General features: G+C 42.2%; 1 protein-coding gene across 2 annotated transcripts in view; it reads left to right on the top strand.

Annotated features, from left to right (window-relative positions):
• RAB3C (RAB3C, member RAS oncogene family) overlaps positions 1 to 12,052 on the top strand; it is a 249,362-nt gene extending 237,310 nt beyond the window's left edge. Inside the window, exon 2 of one of the 2 annotated variants that reach the window (XR_008665219.1) lies at positions 4,467 to 4,602. Coding sequence is in view for 1 of the 2 variants with exons in the window: in XM_055331047.1 (XP_055187022.1) it covers positions 4,467 to 4,654 (188 nt within the window). In the remaining variant the exon portion in view is untranslated. Of the gene's footprint in view, positions 1 to 4,466 lie in introns of both variants that reach the window. The other variant, XM_055331047.1, reaches the window with a different exon arrangement.
• The last annotated feature ends 7,738 nt before the right edge of the window (positions 12,053 to 19,790 follow it).

Below are 19,790 nucleotides of genomic sequence, written 5' to 3'. Positions count from 1 at the left end.
AACTAGATGCTAAAATAATACTGTCTAAAACCTTGTATGTCTGTCATTCTGTATAGAGACAGAGGCATACTTAGTTTTATTTATTTTTTTTTGGCATACTTCGTTTTATTGCAACCCTCTAGCAAGCCCGTCTATGGGCACCATTTTTCCAACAGTAGTGGCTCACGTTGGATTCACATTTCAGTAATCCTTGCACTATTTAAACCTTTTTCATTATATTTGTTACAGTGGTCTGTGAACATGATCTTTGATAATCCTCTTGTAGCTAGCTCCTTTAGTGTCGTCTCTCAAATGAAGTCATCCAGTAGGTCTTCACTATGCTTCTACAGGCCAAAAGCAAGGCTTCTTGCACCCCCCAGTCAAGTTGTGAATGCACCAGAATAGTTCTTGACAGAAGTTAAAAGTGCTATTCCAGTGAACACACGAATGACAAAGTTCAAACAGCTTATCGCTGATAGGGACCGACACTTAGTGGTCTGGATGGAGGATCGAAACAGCCACCACATTTCTTCAGGCAAAAGCATAAGTGAGAATACAGCTGCAGAAGCAAACATGAGCCAACCTCAGCTGGCTTTAAGGAAAGAAGCCCTCTCCATAACAGAAAAGGCAAAGAGAAGCGTCAAGTGCTCATTTGCCATTCCAAAAATCCTAGGGGCCTTACAAAGTATGCTACCTATATTCCACTTGTGCTCTAGAAATGGAGCACCAGCACCTCCTCAATGATGGCAGGTCTGCTTACAACATGGTGTTCGGAGTATTTTTAAACCCCCTGTGGAGACCTACGGCTCAGAAAAAAAGATTGCTTTCAGAGCATGATTGCTTATTGCCAATGCACCTGGTCACCCAAGAGCTCTGTTGGAGATGTACCACTAAATGAATGTTGTTTTCATGCCTTCTAACTAAACACTAAGGCGTTCTTGCTACTCTCAAACCTTCTATATTGTAAGGCTATACATTCCACAGATAGGTAAAGATTCCTCTGGGCCCAGAAATCGACAGCATTTTGAAAAGGATGCCACCTTCTAGATAGCACTAAAAACATTGGTGATTCATGGGAAGAGATCAAAATATGGTACTGACATCAGCAGGACTTTGGGAGAAGTTGATTACAGTCCTCCTGGAGGACTTTGATGGGTTCAGGACTTCCATGGAGAAAGTAATCGGGGAGAGGTGTTTGATAGCGAGAGCACTACAAGATGGAGTTAACTGCTGCAATCTCATGATAAAACCTGAATGGAAGAGGAATTGTTTCTTAGAGATAAGCCAAGAAAGTGGTTTGAGGGGAAATATACTCATTATGAGGATGCTGTTAAGACCGCTGAACTGACAACAAACGACGTACAATATACCACAGTGGACAAAGCAGTGACAGGGTTTGCGAGGTTGGACTCTAGTTGTGAAAAAAAAGTTCTACTGTGGGTAAAATGCTCTCGAACAGCATTGCCTGCTACAGAGAAATTGTTTGTGAAGGTGATGAGTCCACTGATGCTGCTGCATACATCATTGTTGTCTTAAGAAACTGCCAGCCACCTCAGCATCCATCAACATGGAGGCAAGACCCTCCACCAGTATTCAGATGTGCATTTTTAAAGACTTACATGTGCTACAAAATCAGAAAATGAATCTGACTTGCTCTACTACAATATTCACTTTAGTGAGGTGGTCTGGAACTGACCCATGGTATCTCTGAGGTAGGCCTGTAGGGCTGGCCTCATGGCCACCATGATCAATCTTCTGTAGCACAAGGTATCAGAGTACTTGGGAATCAAGAAGGGAAGAGCTTTGTTTTGGAGTCACTATTAAATCTCATCAATTGTTTTCTATGTTAAATGATAAAAGCGTATGATGTGGTTATTAGCATAAAACTTAAAATTCATCTAGAACCCAATCACTGTTTACTTCTGCAGAGTACCTGGAGGAGCAAGAGAGTGTCCAGGTTAGTAGTTCAAAGCCACTGTCACCATTACAGACTGAACAAATGTTTGAGCAAAGTACTCAACCATTTGGTGCCTCCCTTGGCTTCCCAGTAGATTTTTTCATGTACTAGCACCTACCTCATGGATAAAATGAGTTAGAATATAACAGGGCACTATGTGAATACCTTAATAGGGTAACCATTTAACTGTTAGTTTATCATTACTATTCTCACAGCAGGGTCTGGTATGCCTGGCCCTTCTACATACATTTTCTCATTTGAGCCTCTGTAAACAAAGCTCTATAAACGAAGTAAGGCACAGGTCATAAATAATGTGACACTGAAAACGTGACTTGGTAGTGGAGTTAGAGTTCCCATCTTCTGGCGGATAATCCGTCCCACTCAGCATACCAGGGCACCCTCTTCTCTAGAAGACAGTTAGAAGCCGGTGTTATTTTCCTGGTCAAGCCCCTGGGAGCATTCTGGCTCTGGGGATTTAGGATCATTTTACTGACATGACATTGTACAGTAGCAGTAGGGTGTATCTCAAAGCCCAGATTTACGGCAGCTCATTTGACAAAGGCTTACCTGGATTACTATCTTGTCACAATGGCCCTGTGCTCGCTTCTGCAGCACATATACTGAAAACAATTGCCACAATGGCCAAATCTTTAATGATACCTTAAAACCCAGTGCCTTCCTAAACAGCACTCGTAAGGAAGCTAAGTGTCAGCAGAAAAGATGAGAGCATTGAATCTGGGCATGAAACCTTTGCCCCACGATGGGATGTTTGGTCTCCGGGGTCTTATTCAGGGATGTTAACTAATTCAGTGAGGTTTTAGTATCTGGTGACCTATAGCAGCCCTCACTCAGCCCCGGGAAAATCCCCAATAAGACACAAATAGTTCTGATATCTTCTCAATAAGGATGTTGTTTAGATCCATCCCGGAGTTCTCCAAAATCGGGATCAAAGTATTGTAAGACAAGTGACAGAGCACTATATAGACTGTTAAAAAAAAAAAAAATCAGGAAAGTGAATTGTGTTAGTGTTTTCTGCTGAGAAATCCAGATCCTTAGAGAGCTATATAAGCACCCTACACAGAGACGAATGAAAGCAATACTACAAGCCAATGAAGGTCTGAAATATGCAGTGGTATTTTACAGAAATGGGTCCTACTCATGCTCCCTTAGCTCCAATTTCACAATTATTCACCTGTATTTTAACAGAATACACGACAGCCAATGGAAGTCAAGCTCAAGTATACTCCTCTAACTCATCATCTCTCATAACTCAATTAGAAATTTAAACTCAAGAGAAATACTTTGTGGTGGTTTGTCGTTCAGCGTTATTTAACAAAAATATGTATTTCTGGCTTGGCAGAGGGTTTAGGCAGGACTGTAAAATATGAACTTTTTTTTCCCCCTCCCTCGGTCCCAGGAGCAGAGATGAAACCACATGATGTAATCATTCTGAATCCATGTGGCTCCTCTGAGATAGGGCCAGATGTAACCAGAAGGATTTATAGGGCGTAAAATTCAGAATGGATGAGGAAAGCATTTTTGCATCCTGCCCAGTACATCCTAAATCAAAGTCCCCTGAATGGACTAGGGAGGTTGTCATGGTAACCAACTGGCAAGCTGAGCCCGGGGAATGTGAAGGCAAACAATAGAGTGATAAGATTGTGTACAGAACAGCGGGCAGGGGCTGCTTCTGCTCAGGTACAGTGAGGGACACGTGGGTAGACGGGTGTAACCGTGAACCTGCAGTTTTTGTGCTTTCTTGCAATTCGGGCATCTCACCTGAAATGTATCAGGTGTAAAAACACTGCTACTGATAGAGAACAGAAGCCCTACAAAAATCCACACCAAGAGGTGGATGCAATGGTAGACAAAGCCACGGTGGGCTGCTCCCCTACTGGGGCACGAAAATTTCCAAAAGGAGGTTGAAGCACACTGCACGTTTGAGGTAAGGCCACTGACACTTTAGTGCCACCTTGTGTCCAGTTCGTTAGCGATTGCAAATTTACCTAAAGCCCACCCTCGGGCTTTGGTGGGCCCGGTAGGCCCTGTAGCAACAGAATATACAGAAGTCTTCTTCTGAAGTCTTCTAAGCCACAGGTTAATGAAAACATGTTAACACCTTGGGTAGAATCTGAAATGGGATAAGGAAACTATGCCAAGTAACAGGTCAGAGAAAAGATTCCAGGAAGCTTCCTGGGGGCCAGGAGTTGGAGGGAAGGAGGGAGGGCAAAGACCTACTCGGGGTAGAGGATTCTTAATATTGCCCTTACTAAACTTTTGCAAAGAGATTTGGGGTTTGTGGCTTTTTCAGCCATGCTGGGAGCACAGATACATTGATAGGGAAAAATAAAACGTCAACATAACCACGACTCGAAGACTTGGTCACAAGAGGACACCACTTGTTCACACCATGTCTTAGGCTCACCTCTTCAGTCTCGCCCCATCCCTGGGGAAGACCATGATCAAGTCCCATGTACTGTCGGCATACAGTGTAAAATGACCAAGCTGTGTCGCTCTTTGTTTCCTCCAGGGTTTGAATTTTTTGAAACCAGTGCCAAGGATAACATTAATGTCAAGCAGACATTTGAGCGCCTCGTGGATATCATCTGTGACAAAATGTCAGAGAGTTTGGAGACGGATCCGGCCATCACTGCCGCCAAGCAGAACACAAGACTCAAGGAAAGCCCTCCTCCAGCACAGCCCAACTGTGGCTGTTAATGTCACCCCCCCACACACACACAGGCAGCTTGAGGGGCACATCACCAACCAACAGCATTTCCAAATGGTCGATTAACCTTCATCTCTACTGCCTAGTAATGATTCGAGGGAAATCTTTGATGTCAATGGCTCATACATGCATTCAATTCATGGGAGATTTCCTGTGTTAATATGTGGCAACTATGTGATCTCAAATTTATAAGGACTATCCATCTATAAACATCTGGTATTTGCATGTCCTTTGTTTCTTGTCTTTGTAGGCGCTTTATGTTTCAGATCTCTTCTCAAGATTAAGCTACTGCTGGGACCTCAGACTGTAATTTCACTCCAACTGACTTTTGTGCCACGGGTTCATATTTGCCATTTGCTTGTGAGGATGATAACCAAGGAATTGCTTGTGTGTGTGGGCAAGAGGAGATCTCAGGAGACCGTCATGGGTACTGTTCAGGAAATGTGTCTGGTTTTCAGTGTTGTTCATAACAGAGACGACCATTGACGATAAAGGAATTGAAATATTGTGTTTGAAACCCTTGCAAATTGTCTGATTAAATCTAGTTTGAGTCTGGTGAATCTTAAATGATCATGTTACCCGACCGGAACTAGATTTAATCAATCTTCCTAATTTAGTTATGGAAGTAAACAGTGGCCCCTAAGGCAGGGCTCGTGGTGCCACTACTTCTGCCCAACGTTCTAAATAGTTGAGGGCATGGCCCAAACTGACGGGCATCAGCTGAAGGTATTAGGTGAAGAGTTATTTACCCAGAAGGGTAGGATTCACTGCAGACTTCTCAAAGGACTGAGTTCCCCCGTACCTTCATAACTGCTGCCCGTTAGACACAAACCATCCCCACCACGTTCTGGAACTATCGCTAAGGCATGGAACAGAGGTCAAGTTGAAGCTTGTTAGAGCCATGAGATAGAGACTTGTTTCCCCAACCAGTGCCTACTCTTCAAACCTCACCCTGCTTCTTTTACCCAACAGATTAATTTAAACCATATCCCAATGGCACAAAGGTTGAGGAAAAGACTATTAGAGGTAAGTTGAACAAACCCTTGAGGACACCAGAAGTGATTTGTTGAAGGGGGGGACCATTTTTTTCTCCCAAATTTCCTAAATACCGTCTGAGCACAACAAGCCAACACCTCTCACCAGCTGTTCTGACTGAACTGCAGAAGCAAGCTGGCATCCTGCCCCATGCACACTGCTGGATGGTGCTAAGAATTTAGGCAGCAGACAGAGCGTGGCAGATGGAGGACAGAGTCATTAGGCTGACTTGATTCCTAAGTGAGAAGATAACACTTAACAGAAGAGTACTGATGGGATGTTTTAAACACACCCAAGTCATTTCTCACCTTGAGCTTCAGATTTGTGCATCGGAATACATTTCCACTTTGGCACCCTGCCAGGCAAGCCTCAGCCTACCAAACCCAGAATGTTAGACTAGAGTTTAATAGGCCAACAAACGTCAGAAATCACAGGACTAACAGTGAGGGGAAAGAGAAGCCGGGTGGCAAGTTTGCAACAGATGCCTCTTTTGCGTGACTGTACGGTGTTTCTATAACTGCACAAGCATGTGGCCATGTAGGCTGAAGCAATCAGGCCAGGAAAACTTACCTGTCCTCTGAGTCTCATCTCTCTCTCTCTCTCTCTCTCTCTCACCCCGTCAAGGACCTAATTATGGTGGGCAGAAAGCTCTTATGAGCACCTTCTGCTCTGTATTATCACATAGGGGAAAGCAAAAGCAGGGTGAGGAAAGTGGAAGGTTAAAGAGCTGAGTTTTAACTGTGCATAAACCCCTTCCCTGAAAAACTCATTGCTGATTCAATTAATTGGTCCCAAGACCAACAGACTGAGGCAGGAGCCTCCCTGACCGTGTCAGACCTGCCTACCTTCAACTACCTTAGTGCCAGGCAGGGAAGCATGATGCCCAATGGGCATGAGCAAGGAACTTCGGATACTTGCTCTTTCGCAAACCTCGGTGGAAGTGGGGCCCTCCTAGTTCATTCTGTGTTCTGAAGCGCCGCCCCTGGGGTGAATTTCCTTGAGAAGTTTCCAGAGTGGATTATCACAGACCTCAAGTACATGCACACCTATCTTCCTGCTCAAAAGCTTATTCCCTATTCCCTCTAGTCCTAAATTCATGAAGACATTTTAATTTTAAAATTACATTTTGGTTATAAGAGGTAATCCTGCAGGGTTACCTGAGCTTCTGTGGTCATCAAACTGTATTAAAAACCGCAGCCGTGTAACTGGAAGGTTTTTCAGCCTTTTTGCCACCAACACACTTAACCTCCTAGGTCCTCTCCATCTCCCATAACAGCCTAAATAACCTCTAGTCATTTTTCCCAGTGGCCTATCTAAATTTGTATCTTGAAGATCGAGAGACCTTAAAAAGTACACACTTGTCTAAGTGTGTTCGCTTTTAACATTCATCTTCTATTTGATGCAATTCAGTTTTTCAAGAAGGCATCGCTCTGCTGCCCATCTTCTCACCACCCTCACCCCTGCAAGGACTTTTAGAAACAGGGTTTAGAAACCCTGACTGCTGAGCACAGACTCCCAAGAACTTTGGTGGTGGTGCATTCCTATCCGTTCTTAATGCCCTTGACAACCCGGGCTGGTAAATTCTTCCCCTACATAGCTATCCTCAGAGCCCATGGGCAGTTAGTTTGGGGAGATGTGAATGGGTGTACAAGGTGCATGACCTTTCTGCAGATCCTAAGATGACAGTGTAAATGCTGCATCCCAGGTTTGGGGGCCTGAGAACAGTTGCCCTGGATGGCAACTCCCCTCCTGCCTGCCCCTCCCCAGAACAGCTTCTACTGCCTTGGTGAACTTGTCAGCGGGCTCTTGGAGTTACTGCCGCTGAGATCCACCTCGAGTCAGGATCCCTTCGCTGCCTGGCAAAAAAGTGCTAAGATTTTTGTAAAGTGAGCGATAAGGATGCCTCCAGTGGCAGCAGAGGCCTGCAGCATCGTTAGGATAACGGTGAGGCATAGTTCCTAAAAATTATAACCAAACTTCTACAAGACACCAATCTACTCAAACACATAGTATATACATTGCATCTGCTTCACTCTCATCCAGATTATAGTCCTCTTTTTGAGCACCCTGGTCATTTTTGGGGGACCAATTCAAACCTCCAATTCTAACTAAGTCAACGCTGAAAATAGACTTTCACAGTTTTTTTTTAAGTAAGATATTCCACTAGGAACTGAACTTCCATAAAAGCCACAGGAGTTTGGGAGTCTGTGATCAGAGGCTCATCGTGATGGGCTCGGTTCTTGGTGTATGTTCCTGTACAGTGAGTACGTTCTATGCTGTCCCTGGTTGACCATGTGGCATTTGTCAGACTGTATTTAAAATGTATCTGGAATTACACAGCTCTCCCAAGGCTGAGGTAGCAGCTGTATGTGGAAAACTGGGAGCTAAATCCTTGAAGTCAGGACTAAAACCCTTTGAGACGGAAAAGTGTGGCTTATTTGCATATACTATTGGAACACTCTACCAGGTGCGGTTGGTGTGGCATACCTAGGAGGGGGCCTGTCTGTGTCTGTAGCCTCTCTCTCCAGGACTTAGAGAGTGTGCATGACTGGTAACGCAAACTGTTCCTTGTGGGTGTGCTAGGTCAAGGTGGCCAGTGAGCCACTTGACCCACGTGGCCTTTCTCTTCACCCCCTGGAAGATCCGACCGCTGCAGCACTGCTTCACTGGGCCTGTGTGTGTCTGCTACCTGTGCTTGCATAGTTTCCCAGTAAAATGGGAAAGTCATTCCGATGAGCTAAACCCAGTGGGGTCAAGCTTTCTGAATTGCTTTGTGTTTTAAGTGATTTTTTTTATCAAAGCCATTTAAAGACATAAACCTGTTTTCTATTCGGGAATGAATTGGGACAAATTGGGTCAAAGATAAAGTTTATGATGAGAAAAAAAATATCTGTTTCCCTCTAAGGCCCCTAAAGGGTTCCAGGTTCTAGAAATCTAGTATCCCCTAAGGAGGCAGCAACAGGTCGGGGTAATTTAGCTAAAATATATGTACCTATTGTTACTGCTATTTCATGCATAAATGTAGTTTGTCTTAAAAACCTTGACAGAAATGCTTGACACTCCAATCAACTCATCATTCCCTTTGGTAGATTAAAATATGTACACTTGGGCCACTCACAGGGTGTTGCCCCTCCCAAAACACACACACACACACACACACCTGTTTGATGAAGGGAAATCTTCACATATGGTGCTTTCTCAGTGCTTGGGAAAAAGGAGCTTTTGCTGGGTTCCGACTATAACTCACATTTTGTTTCAAAAGGTCTACAAAACATTCTTTACACAGATTTGTAGGTTTGCACACATGATTTTCATGAAGAATCGAGAAAAATGAATTTCATGAACATTCTAGACAAGAAGGATTTCAAAACCTGTCAGAACATCTAGCTGGTAGACAAACTGAACTTTCCAGCTGTGGTTCTCTTCTACTTCCTGCTATTTTTCATTTCCATTTTTAAAGCAGTCTCCTCTCACTGAGTGACAGGACAAAGAATAGGAAGTGAGACTCAAATTTCACCATTTACCTGCCATCAGCACTATTGTTGGTGGAGTTTCAACCAGTCATTATTTGCTGAAATGAGGTTGGGGGGGCTGGGGTGGTTTACCTGTGTATTTTCATTCACCTGTGTTCATACTTTCCTCCATAGTGGACAACTGAGAGTTGGCTGTGGTTTTTTTTGGCCATATTTCCATATTCATGTATGGGGCTAGGGATTGCTTAGGTTCATGAATGCTGTTCTTACACAGATGGTACGTGAGCCACACAGGCACCCAGCCTTTCAGGGACGTGAGCATGACATCCATCCGTCTAGTGGTTCCATGCTCCTCATGCCAGTGAAATTTGGGGATTGTTTGCCGTATCAGGATGGTTCTCCATGCATTGTTTCATCATCCCTAGAATGTGTGCTAAATGAAAACTTCCTGTAATTCCTGTTAATATATTGTTGATGTCAGATGTGATGTGATACCGTTGGACTGTCCAAATGTACAACTATTTAATGGTGTTTGTGGAACTGAAGTGTCTTAAATGTTGCATGAAATATGTTATAAAAATAGATTTGTTTTCTATTTTTCAACACCTCATAATTGAGGGTTCATGGGCCAATAAGTGCAATATTTAATGACTTACTCAGTGTATATAAACTAGCGTGAAAGAGTGAATTATAATGAATGTGTGAGATGCTTTGATGGCTGTGTAACTTATTCCAATTATTTCTTGTAGCTGTATTTGTCTAGTGGTGCAATTTATACAGTAAATACCTTATTGGTGTCATGTGAAACTCCTCTGTGCCTATTTCAAAATAATTTTTTTCCTATAAAACCAAACACTTGGTATCTGCAAATATGTCAATTTTGCGCTTTAGAATTGTGGATTTTATTTTTAAGACAGGATGGATGTTCATTTATTTTATATAGGCATTCCCTTCTTAAATTCAGAATTCTCTTATAAGAGGCTAATTTAGATACCTAAGAAATAATATGCACATAAGGTAAAATCATATTTATTCTTCTCAGAAATGTTGATCACATGTTCTATGTCCTAAGAATTCTTCATGCATTTGTGTGTATATTTTGTTGTTCAGCCTTGTATTTTGTTTGCACATTTAACATTGTCAACCCTGGGAATTCTAAAGTACCGACGTCTTTTTAGGTTGTGGTGACTGTTATATTCACTTTCAATTCTCAATTGTCCACACTGGTGATATAGGAAAAGCAAAACTCAAAATTCTTAAGTTGCTTTGGTATTTCAACAGAAACCCATATATTCATCCTCAAACCCCCTTGGTTAATCTTACAATTTGGTGGCCTAGGACTTCAATGTGATGCAAAATTTAAAAATTAAAAACATAAGTAGGCCTGGTTGCTCGATTACCAAAAACTCTTGAGAGTTTGTTTATATGAAATTTAAAGTAGGTCACCTACCTGAAATTCCTATTTGCCATTTTAACTTTTAAGGCAAAACACTCATTTTAATACTATGCTTTGCCTTTTCATTTAGCAGAGTAACTCAGAATACTGTTAGAAAGAAAAGGTAGGACTTGTTCACTAAAAATGATGAAAACATTTGGTTTTAGATAACTTTGACCATCTGTACATCATATGAAGCCTTACGTTCTTTCTCCAGCAGTTGCCTGAAATTGCCATGTGAGGATGTGCCAATCATATTAAGTGGCTTTGGACTACCTACCACCAGTGGCCCTATTTTAAATAGGATAGCATGAAATTCGTACTCAGCTCTCAAACCAACTAAAAAAGTCAAGCGAATGTGGGAACAGCAGGGAGCGGAGGGACGACTTTGTGCCAAACTTTAAAAAAGATAAATTATTCTAATGTTGGCTACATGTTAACATTTAAGAGCGTGTTTAAATGTTGAGTTAGTCAGCATTGTTATTGAATCCCATGTGCTCAGTGCTGTGGGAATCAAACAGGGAAGAGGGATAGTTCCTACCCCTAATAAACCTACTGGAGAACCAGGAGGAAAATCAATACCCAGATGTTATGTACATGCTAAATTAAGGCTGGATAGAGGAGCCTAGAGACTGAGGGACCTCTAACACCTGGAAGACTCAAGAATGTGCCAGCAAGACTGTTTGCCAGACAATAAATAGGAAAGGTCCCATTATGTTACCCTATGAGTGAAAAGGTGACAGAGGAGGCAGCTAAAGATCTTTGCTTTCTCTAGAGAGCCCAACTGGTCCTGTAAAACCCACCCCATTACCCACTGGGCTCTCTTGCTTTTGTCCCCATGAAGAAGACAAGCTAGAGCATCGACATATTCCTCTGTGCGGAGCAGCCCCAGACTGCACAACAAAATACAAACTGCTTTAAAGTCACATTAGAACAGCTGATTTAGACATTTTGCCCATGCACCAAACCACGAAACATCATGTGATCCAATGTCAATGAAACAGATGTGTGCGCAGAGATTTTCCTGTAGTTCCATGTTTCCCATCAAGGGTGTTGGGCAACGCACAGATGAAGACCTTCCTTTGTAACCGGGCACTTTCTGGCTTCTCAGTAACTATACTTTGGAGCTCTTCTTCAGAACATATTGAGTAACAGCTTAGTGCTTTCATATAGTGATTGTGACATTTAGTTGAAAACTAACAGCTGCACAGCAAATATCGTGACTCTTTCTGTGTCCACAGGAGCTCTTGTCTGGGTTTAAAGCTACAAAGTATTCACATTGTGAAGTTTTAATTCTCTTTATTGAAATTAATTGTGTAAAAACCTGTATGTGCTCTATTAGGTATTAAGTTTGTATGTGAATTCTGTATGGAATGTGGTTTTTGTTCTTTGGGTTTATCTGGTTTTATTTTTTGGAGATTACAATAAATATCTAAGAGACTATATTCCTGAATTTCTCAGCCTTAGTCTGATAAATTCTTTCATTGCCTTTCATTTTGTATTACTTTTGGTCTTTGGATGCCCATTTCTTGTTACTTGCCTCTCCTATAACCCTAGGGACAAAGATGAGCTTGAACTAAAAAACTATGAACACATTTTTAGTTTAGGCTGTGGCTTTTTAACATGTGGACTTAGGCATAGGACTTAACGCTAATATATGTAATCTTTGAAGGTAAGTACTGTTTAATACATGACTGCATTCCAGGGTCCTACAACTTGGTTGTAGAATCAAGAATGACCATCAGTGCATTAAAAGTCACCTCTACTGCATAAACACTATTTATCCCTGTGTCTGGAGTCCAGAGTCCAATGATCCTATTGGTATCCTTCTAGTACAGTCTAGAGCATTCAACACGGACAACCTGTGCAAGAGGTCTGGATCTGTTTAATGCGTGGTTCATGGTGTAATAATGCTTCAGATGCTGTGCATGCTTGCCTTCGGCTTGGACCTCAGAGTGTGCTGAAGCATCCCATGATCAATCTAGTTGGATCATAGCAGACCTAGGAATTTCAAGATCTCTTAGTGACATAATTGTGCTATTAGCTCCATTTCTGGATATTTTCTTCTTATGTTCTCAGGGCCCTTTCCAGACAACCATGCTAAATATAAGCCAAGTGACGTCCCATGAAAACTCCTATGGGTCCACATGGATCAAAATAGCTTTCTAACCTGAAGTTAGTGATGCAATCTCACCTGCGTAGGTAGACAAAACTGATAGCACACTAAGAAGGGAAAAAATAACAAAGGGCTTCCAGTTATATTGTTAACATTCCTATATAGAATGTACTCTCTAGTTTCCTATTCAGGAAAATACATACACTAGAATCCTGACCCTCAGGGAACTCATACAATTAGAACAAAGGGAAATTTATAGTAGGAATTCCCAGTATTTATAAATATTCTCTACCATGTGTGTCTAATAATTGAACATTATAAATCTGTTGCATTTAGGGACTCCTGGATGACTCAGCAGTTGAGCATCCAACTTGTGGTTTTAGCTGAGGTCATGACAGCAGGGTCGTGAGACTGAGCCTCTCTTGGGATCCATGCTCAGCAAGGGGTCTGCTTGAATTCTCTCCCTCTGCTCCTCCCCACCTCCTACAGACATGTTCTCCAAAACAAGTAAAATCTTAAACAAAAAAAAAACCTTGTTTGATTTTAAAAGTTCTCATCAAGAACTGTCTCACTTGAAAGGTTACAAAACACATTTTTTAGATCATAGTACTCTACTCCCCAGATAAAGTGGTAAGATTCTTGCCAGTGGTAAGACCTCAGAAAGATTATACCTGCCTTCCTGGTGATTCCGAGGTTAATGGGGCCAAAACAGTTCTAACAGGTTTTCTCAGAAATTCCCTCTACTTTCACCTTATTACCTTAGCAATAGCTCCTTTTTTTTTTTTTTAAGATTTATTCATGAGATACCAGGGGAGGGGGGTGGTGGTGGCGTAGAGAGAGGCAGAGACACAGGCAGAGGGAGAAGCAGGCTCCATGCAGAGAGCCCGACATGGGACTCGATCCCAGGTCTCCAGGATCACGCCCTGGGCTGAAGGTGGTGCTAAACCGCTCAGCCACCCAGGCTACCCTAACTCCTGACTTTGAATTAATTTTTAACAATGAAACTTCTGTGTCGTTATTTCTCAATAGTGTTAACAAGGTAGACCTGGGAAGAATATACCTGTTACCCTTGGAGGATGCTAAGCTTCTTACTGGATGTGAAAAACACATATTCTAAGGAAAAGGGCACATGGCAGGCTCTGGTTTTTGGACACTTGTGCAACAGCGACCCCTTGGTTATCTTATTTCACCCTATACTCACCACGTTGAAAGAATCTTTAGTCTAGTGGAGAGGTAGTCGGGCTGCCCAGCTTTTCTTTCTGACTTATTTGTGTCCCTAGTCCTTTAGCACTAGATTTTCTTGTGTATGAACTCTAAACCTCAGTTTCAATTACAAACTATATTCTTAGGACACCTGGGTGGCTCAGCAGTTGATCATCTGCCTTTGGCTCAGCACATGATCCCAGAGTTCAGATCAAGTCCCACTTCTGGCTTCCTGTGGGGAGCCTACTTCTCCCTCTGCCTAGGTCTCTGCCTGTGTGTGTGTGTGTGTGTGTGTGTGTCTTTCATGAATAAATAAAATCTTCAAAAAATAAATAGAAACTATATTTTCCATTTGATCATGTTTTGTCTATCCCTTCAAGCAATTCTACTGATTGCCTTTCTTCCACATAGAGGGCATAGACAATTTAAGGAAAGCAAATATTTGGGGGAAAATCTGGATTTATGTTTCAGAATTATATCCTAGAAAATAATTACATAACAATTTGGTAAGTGCCTATAGAGGTTACATGGTAAAAGTACACAAGAAGGGTAGTTAACCCAGACTAGAGGCAAGGAGATTGGAATGTTTTAAGAAGGCCTGCTAGAAGAAAGGAGTCCTGAGCTACAATATCCAGATATAGGAGTTAGGTAGGGGCAGAGTGGAAGAAGATTGTTCCTAACAGAGGGAACAAACAGCCAATGCAAACCAGGGAGGTATCTCAAAGCACAGTGTGCACATACTCCAAAGCCATTCACACAAGTCATTCCAGGGTGGAATAAAAGGAGAATGAGCCTAAGGCTGAGATTCATGACACCTGTCTGAAATGCTTTCCAAGCCTGGAGTTCATCCTCTAACTGAAAAAGTCTCAAAGGAAGAAATTAGTTCCATCAGATTTGAGTTTTTGAAGAATCACTCAAATGGTAATATGGAAAATGGTCTACCAGAAGGCAATCATGGAAATAGAACAAACGCTAGAAAGCTGTTGTAATTATCTATGGTTACATGCATGAATGAAAGATGGCTCTGCACTGGGGAAGAGTGAAGGACACATGGCAGTTCAATCTAGAAGGTAGGTAATCATCCCCAGTATGATTCCTGCAGGGTGAGAAATAGAAATCAAGGGTGACCCTGTGGCTCCTGGCTCATCTTATTAGGTAGATGTCAATGTCATTAACTAAAAGAGAAAGTACAGGCTCTTGTTCAAGATACAGATGTAGCAAGACCCTGAACTCACTTTATCCCACAGAAACACCAAATCTGTAGCTATACATGGAATAGCATCCTCTGAAAAAAGCCCCTCAAAACCAGCTAAACAACACCTAAACACTGGACAAATGAGGGGGACAACACACACACCAAAGTGTACAGGAGAGGATGATTTTGCCATAAACTCCACCCTAGGCAAGGATCACCTTGATTCCTCTCAATCAGGAAACCCAAAACCAAGAGTTTCTCCCTATGGAACACGGGGCCTTGAACCACACATCAGATACCCCAACCCTTAAGGCCTGCACCTGGAAGATGAGCCCACCAAACATCTAGCTGCAAAAAACCAAGGGGACTCCTGTCCACGAGACTTGCAAGTGTTTAGCTAACTGACAAACTGCTCTTAAAGGGCTTGTGAGCTCAGACTGACCTCAGGCACCAGCACAGAGGCTATCAACTGAGAGGCGCAGACTTTATGCAAAGAGGCCCATTCACTTACAACAATCGGCTGAGGGGCAGGGATCTAATTTAATACACATCTAGGGGCCTGCTGGGGATTTCTCTGGGGGGATTTAAGCTGGTAGGCACCATCTTCACACTCTTTACTACTCCATCTCATTGTCATCTCCCCAAATCTCTCCTGCAACTTCCCTCCTCTGGCACCCTGATTTGTGCAGCTGCTACCCAGGTAATATGAGTCACCTGGCTCTGGGCTCCAGTAGGGCTTATGCTTAAGGATCCCATGGGACTGTAACCCACATTATGAAAAGGCTACCACACCTAGAGAACAGCAAAAGGCAACAGAATGAGGACCTGTTCTTTTGGTGAAAGAGGTCTATTAGCTTATCTTGGTAATTGTGGCCCCAGGGCCAGGATTACAATTAAATACACGTCGAAGAGCCCACTGTAATCTTCTCCTAAAACCTTAGGGAATGGTTGCTCTATTTGTGTTCTCCCTCTACCACATTGGACAGTGACAGTATCGCTCAAACACTGCTGCATCAGACACCTATAAGAGCCCCACTCTATGTGTTTCACCTACTTTTTAGGTCTTGTGCTTCAGTGTTTGTGGCTGCCACCCAGAAGACACCCCTTGCTTACCTAGCTCTCTGGTGGCCTCCAACAGTTGCTTTCCTGGGTCCCAAAGGACCTTAACAAATAGACTGACGTTTCTTGGCAGAGTACCACCCAAAGCTCTGCACAGACAGCAGAAGACCCCAGTCTTCTATGAAAGAGGCTTATTTGCCACTCCTGGAGCTTCAGCCTGATGAACAGGCTTCTCATTTGACACACGCTGAGGAGCCAACTGAAATGCACTGCAGGGATGAAACCTCTGGAGATGATCTTTGTGCTCTCCCTCTGCCTCACTCTAGGCCACTGGTAGCTCCTGGAGAGGACCTCATATGCTCTTCTGGCATGCTGATTTTTATGACTGCCACCCAAGGGACACCTCTAAATAGTAGCAGTGAGACTTATGATTGCACTCACATAAGACTGTACTGTATATATTTGCATACTTTAAAAGCTGTTGCCTGAGAGTCTGGCTCCAATCAGCCCAAAACTAAATGCTAACTGAGGTATTTCCATTTAGGACACAAACAACATGAAATGTTGGGAGCTGCTAAAAATAAAATTGGCTATTTGGAAATCACAAAAGTTTAAGAGACAACAAAGGAGGCAGGGTTTAAGGTAAGGTTTATCTCCTACAGGAGGCCAGACCTTCAAGACTGGAAGAGGGGTTTTTTTGTTTTTTGTTTTTTGTTTTTTGTTTTATTTTAATCTAATACATAAAAACCAACACAGAGAGTGAAGCAGAGAGAAGAAACAGACGAATATATTCCAAAATTTAAAAACGCCTCAGGAAAAGTCCTTCACCAACTGAAAATACATGACTGGTCATAGGGATGCTCACTGACCTTTGGGGAATAATGAATGAACACAAGAACTTCAACTAAATGACAGACAATATAAGCAGATGCCAAGTAGAAGTCACAGAGGTGAATACATTCACAAACTGCAAAATACACTAGAGATTCAACAGCAGACTACATGAAGTAAAAGGATCACTGAACTCAAAGATGGTAATAAAATTCATCTCATCAGAGCAACAGCAGACAGAAAAGGAAAGAAAAAATGAAAGACAGAAAGCTAGCTAGCTAAAGGGATATACAGAACACTAAACAGACCATTACATATATATTTTGCATTATGGGGGTCCCAGAAGGAAAAGAGAGAAAGGTGCAGAAAGCTCATTTGAAGAAATGACCACAAACTCACCTAACCTCAGGAAGGAAACAGACATCCAGAACCAAAATCTCCAAGAGTTCCAAATAAAATGAACCCAAAGAGAACTACACAAGACACATAATTAAAACATCCAAGTTAAAGACAAGAAGAACATCTTAAAAGCTCAAGGAGAAAAAGCCACTTATTAAGTACAAGGGAACCCCCATAAGCACATTTTTCAGGATTTTGAGGGCCAGAAGAGAGTGGCATGATATATCCAAAGTGCTGAAAGCAAATAACTGTGAACTCTACACAGCAGTTATCATTCAGAATGGAAGGAAAGGGAGTTTTCCAAACAAGCAACAAAACTAAGCACTTCTTACAAGAAATGTTAAAGATGCTTCTCCAAGCTGAAAATAAGGAGTGCTAATTAGTAACAGGAGAACATATTAAAGTATAAAGCTTACTGGAAAAGTAAATATGTAGTGATAGGAGAATATCCTAATTTTGAGAAGTTGTTGGCTTAATCATTTACAAGGCTGGTATGAAGGCTACAAAACAAAAAATAAGCATAAGTCAGAGATGGACAACATTTAAAAAATGTAAACTGTGGCATAAAAACAAAACTTGTAGAAGGTGAGATTAACAATGTCAACCATGAGGTGCAACTTAAGTTGTTATCACCTAAAATAGACTATTATAAGTCATTTTATTAAAGCTTCCAGCTAACCAGGAAGCAAAAACCTATACTAGCTACACAAAAAAAATAAAGGAATCTAAGCATGGCAAGAGAGACAAAGACATGGTCGTGAACAAAATCCCTACTTCTGATGCTGCTGTTGCAAGGGGGAGAGATAATACTGAGGGACCATAAGCAGATTCATCTGCTTTGAGGCAAGGGGGAAAAGTCATGATATAGAAGGGCAACTAAAATATACAGGAACCAGGCTTAGAACTCTGCTCAGTGGTGAGGGAGTGGTTGCAACTCTCCTTGTGGGAGGGACTGGTGAGTATCACAATTCATGATGCCTTCCACCTTGTTAGTATAAACAGGAGCAGGCTGTGGGCATCCTATCCAGCCTGCAACCCCCAGAAGCCCTGGGCTTTAATACACACCAGCTCCAAATGCCATGGAGCACAGGGGGAAAAAGTAGTTTAAAAGAGCAATTAGAATATAAAGGATCCAGCCCTAGAATTCCACAAAAACAGTGAAGGATCTACCAAAACATTCTCTGGGTCACAGGGCCAGGTGAACATCACAATTTCATTCCCCTTCCAACTTGATAGCATGAATGGGAGAAGAGTCCAGGTGCCTCACCCAGCCTACCACCTATGTAAACTCCATGACCCTAGGGTACACCAGATCAAGCTTTCCAACCAAGGTGGACCCAGTGCACTGTACGTGGGACATCACTGGCCAGACTCATTACAACCCCAGCTATCTGGGAAAGGCACACAAGTACAAATGGCCCCAGAATACTCCAGGACCATGTCACCTCAATTTTCCAGGGCTCCTACACAAATTGGCTGGAAAAGCCTGGCCTGCAATTGCATCAGGTCTAGCTACCACATCAGGGTGTCAATCCCAAAAAAGTGACCTGCAAATCCCTGGGCTGTGCCTACATCAAGCTCTAGTCATGTGCAAGACCAAATCTTTTGCAGTGTACCCCAAGTCACCACAGCTTGACCCACTTCAGCATCAGCTATCCTGTATATTCCTTGCATAGTCCCAGAATCACAGTGGCCCATACATACTTCATCTCCAGCCAGCCCACGAGGGCAGTCTAAGCATGAACTGCCATAGGACCCCTTGCCACAGCACTAGCCTGCAAGCCAAAGTCACACAACACACACAGTCTACATAGAAAATGATCATACACAAGGCCATTCCTTCAAGTTTGTGAAAAGTAACTGTTCCCCCCTTATCCACAGAAACAAATAACAGAATGTCAAGCAAAATGAAGAGATAGTGGAATATGCCCCAACAAAAGATTAAGACAAAACCTCAGGAAAAGAACTAAATGAAATGGAAATAACCAATCTGCCTGATAAAGAGTTCAAGGCAATGGTCCTAAAGATACTCATCTGATTGAAGAGATAAATGAATGAATTTGGTGAGAATTTCAACAAAGAGAAAATATTTAAAAGAACCAGAGTTGGAGAATACAATACCTAAAATGAAAAATACACTACAGGTAATCAACAGTAGAGTAGCAGATGCAGAAGGACAGATCAACAATCAGGACCAGAGCTAAACAGAAAAAAAAAAATTAAAAGAAAAGAAATAAAAAATAAATTAAATAAACAAATAAAAATTAAGAAAGAAAGATTGAAAGTTGCTTGATTGCAAAAATGAGGACAGACTAAGGGATATCTCAAGTAACATCAAACCAGCAAACATTCACAATATAGGAGTCCTAGAAGGAGGAGA

This window comes from Nyctereutes procyonoides, unplaced genomic scaffold (assembly GCF_905146905.1).
Source record: "Nyctereutes procyonoides isolate TBG_1078 unplaced genomic scaffold, NYPRO_anot_genome, whole genome shotgun sequence".
Lineage (NCBI taxonomy): Eukaryota > Metazoa > Chordata > Mammalia > Carnivora > Canidae > Nyctereutes > Nyctereutes procyonoides.
This window is presented reverse-complemented; position numbering and strand designations above follow the sequence as displayed.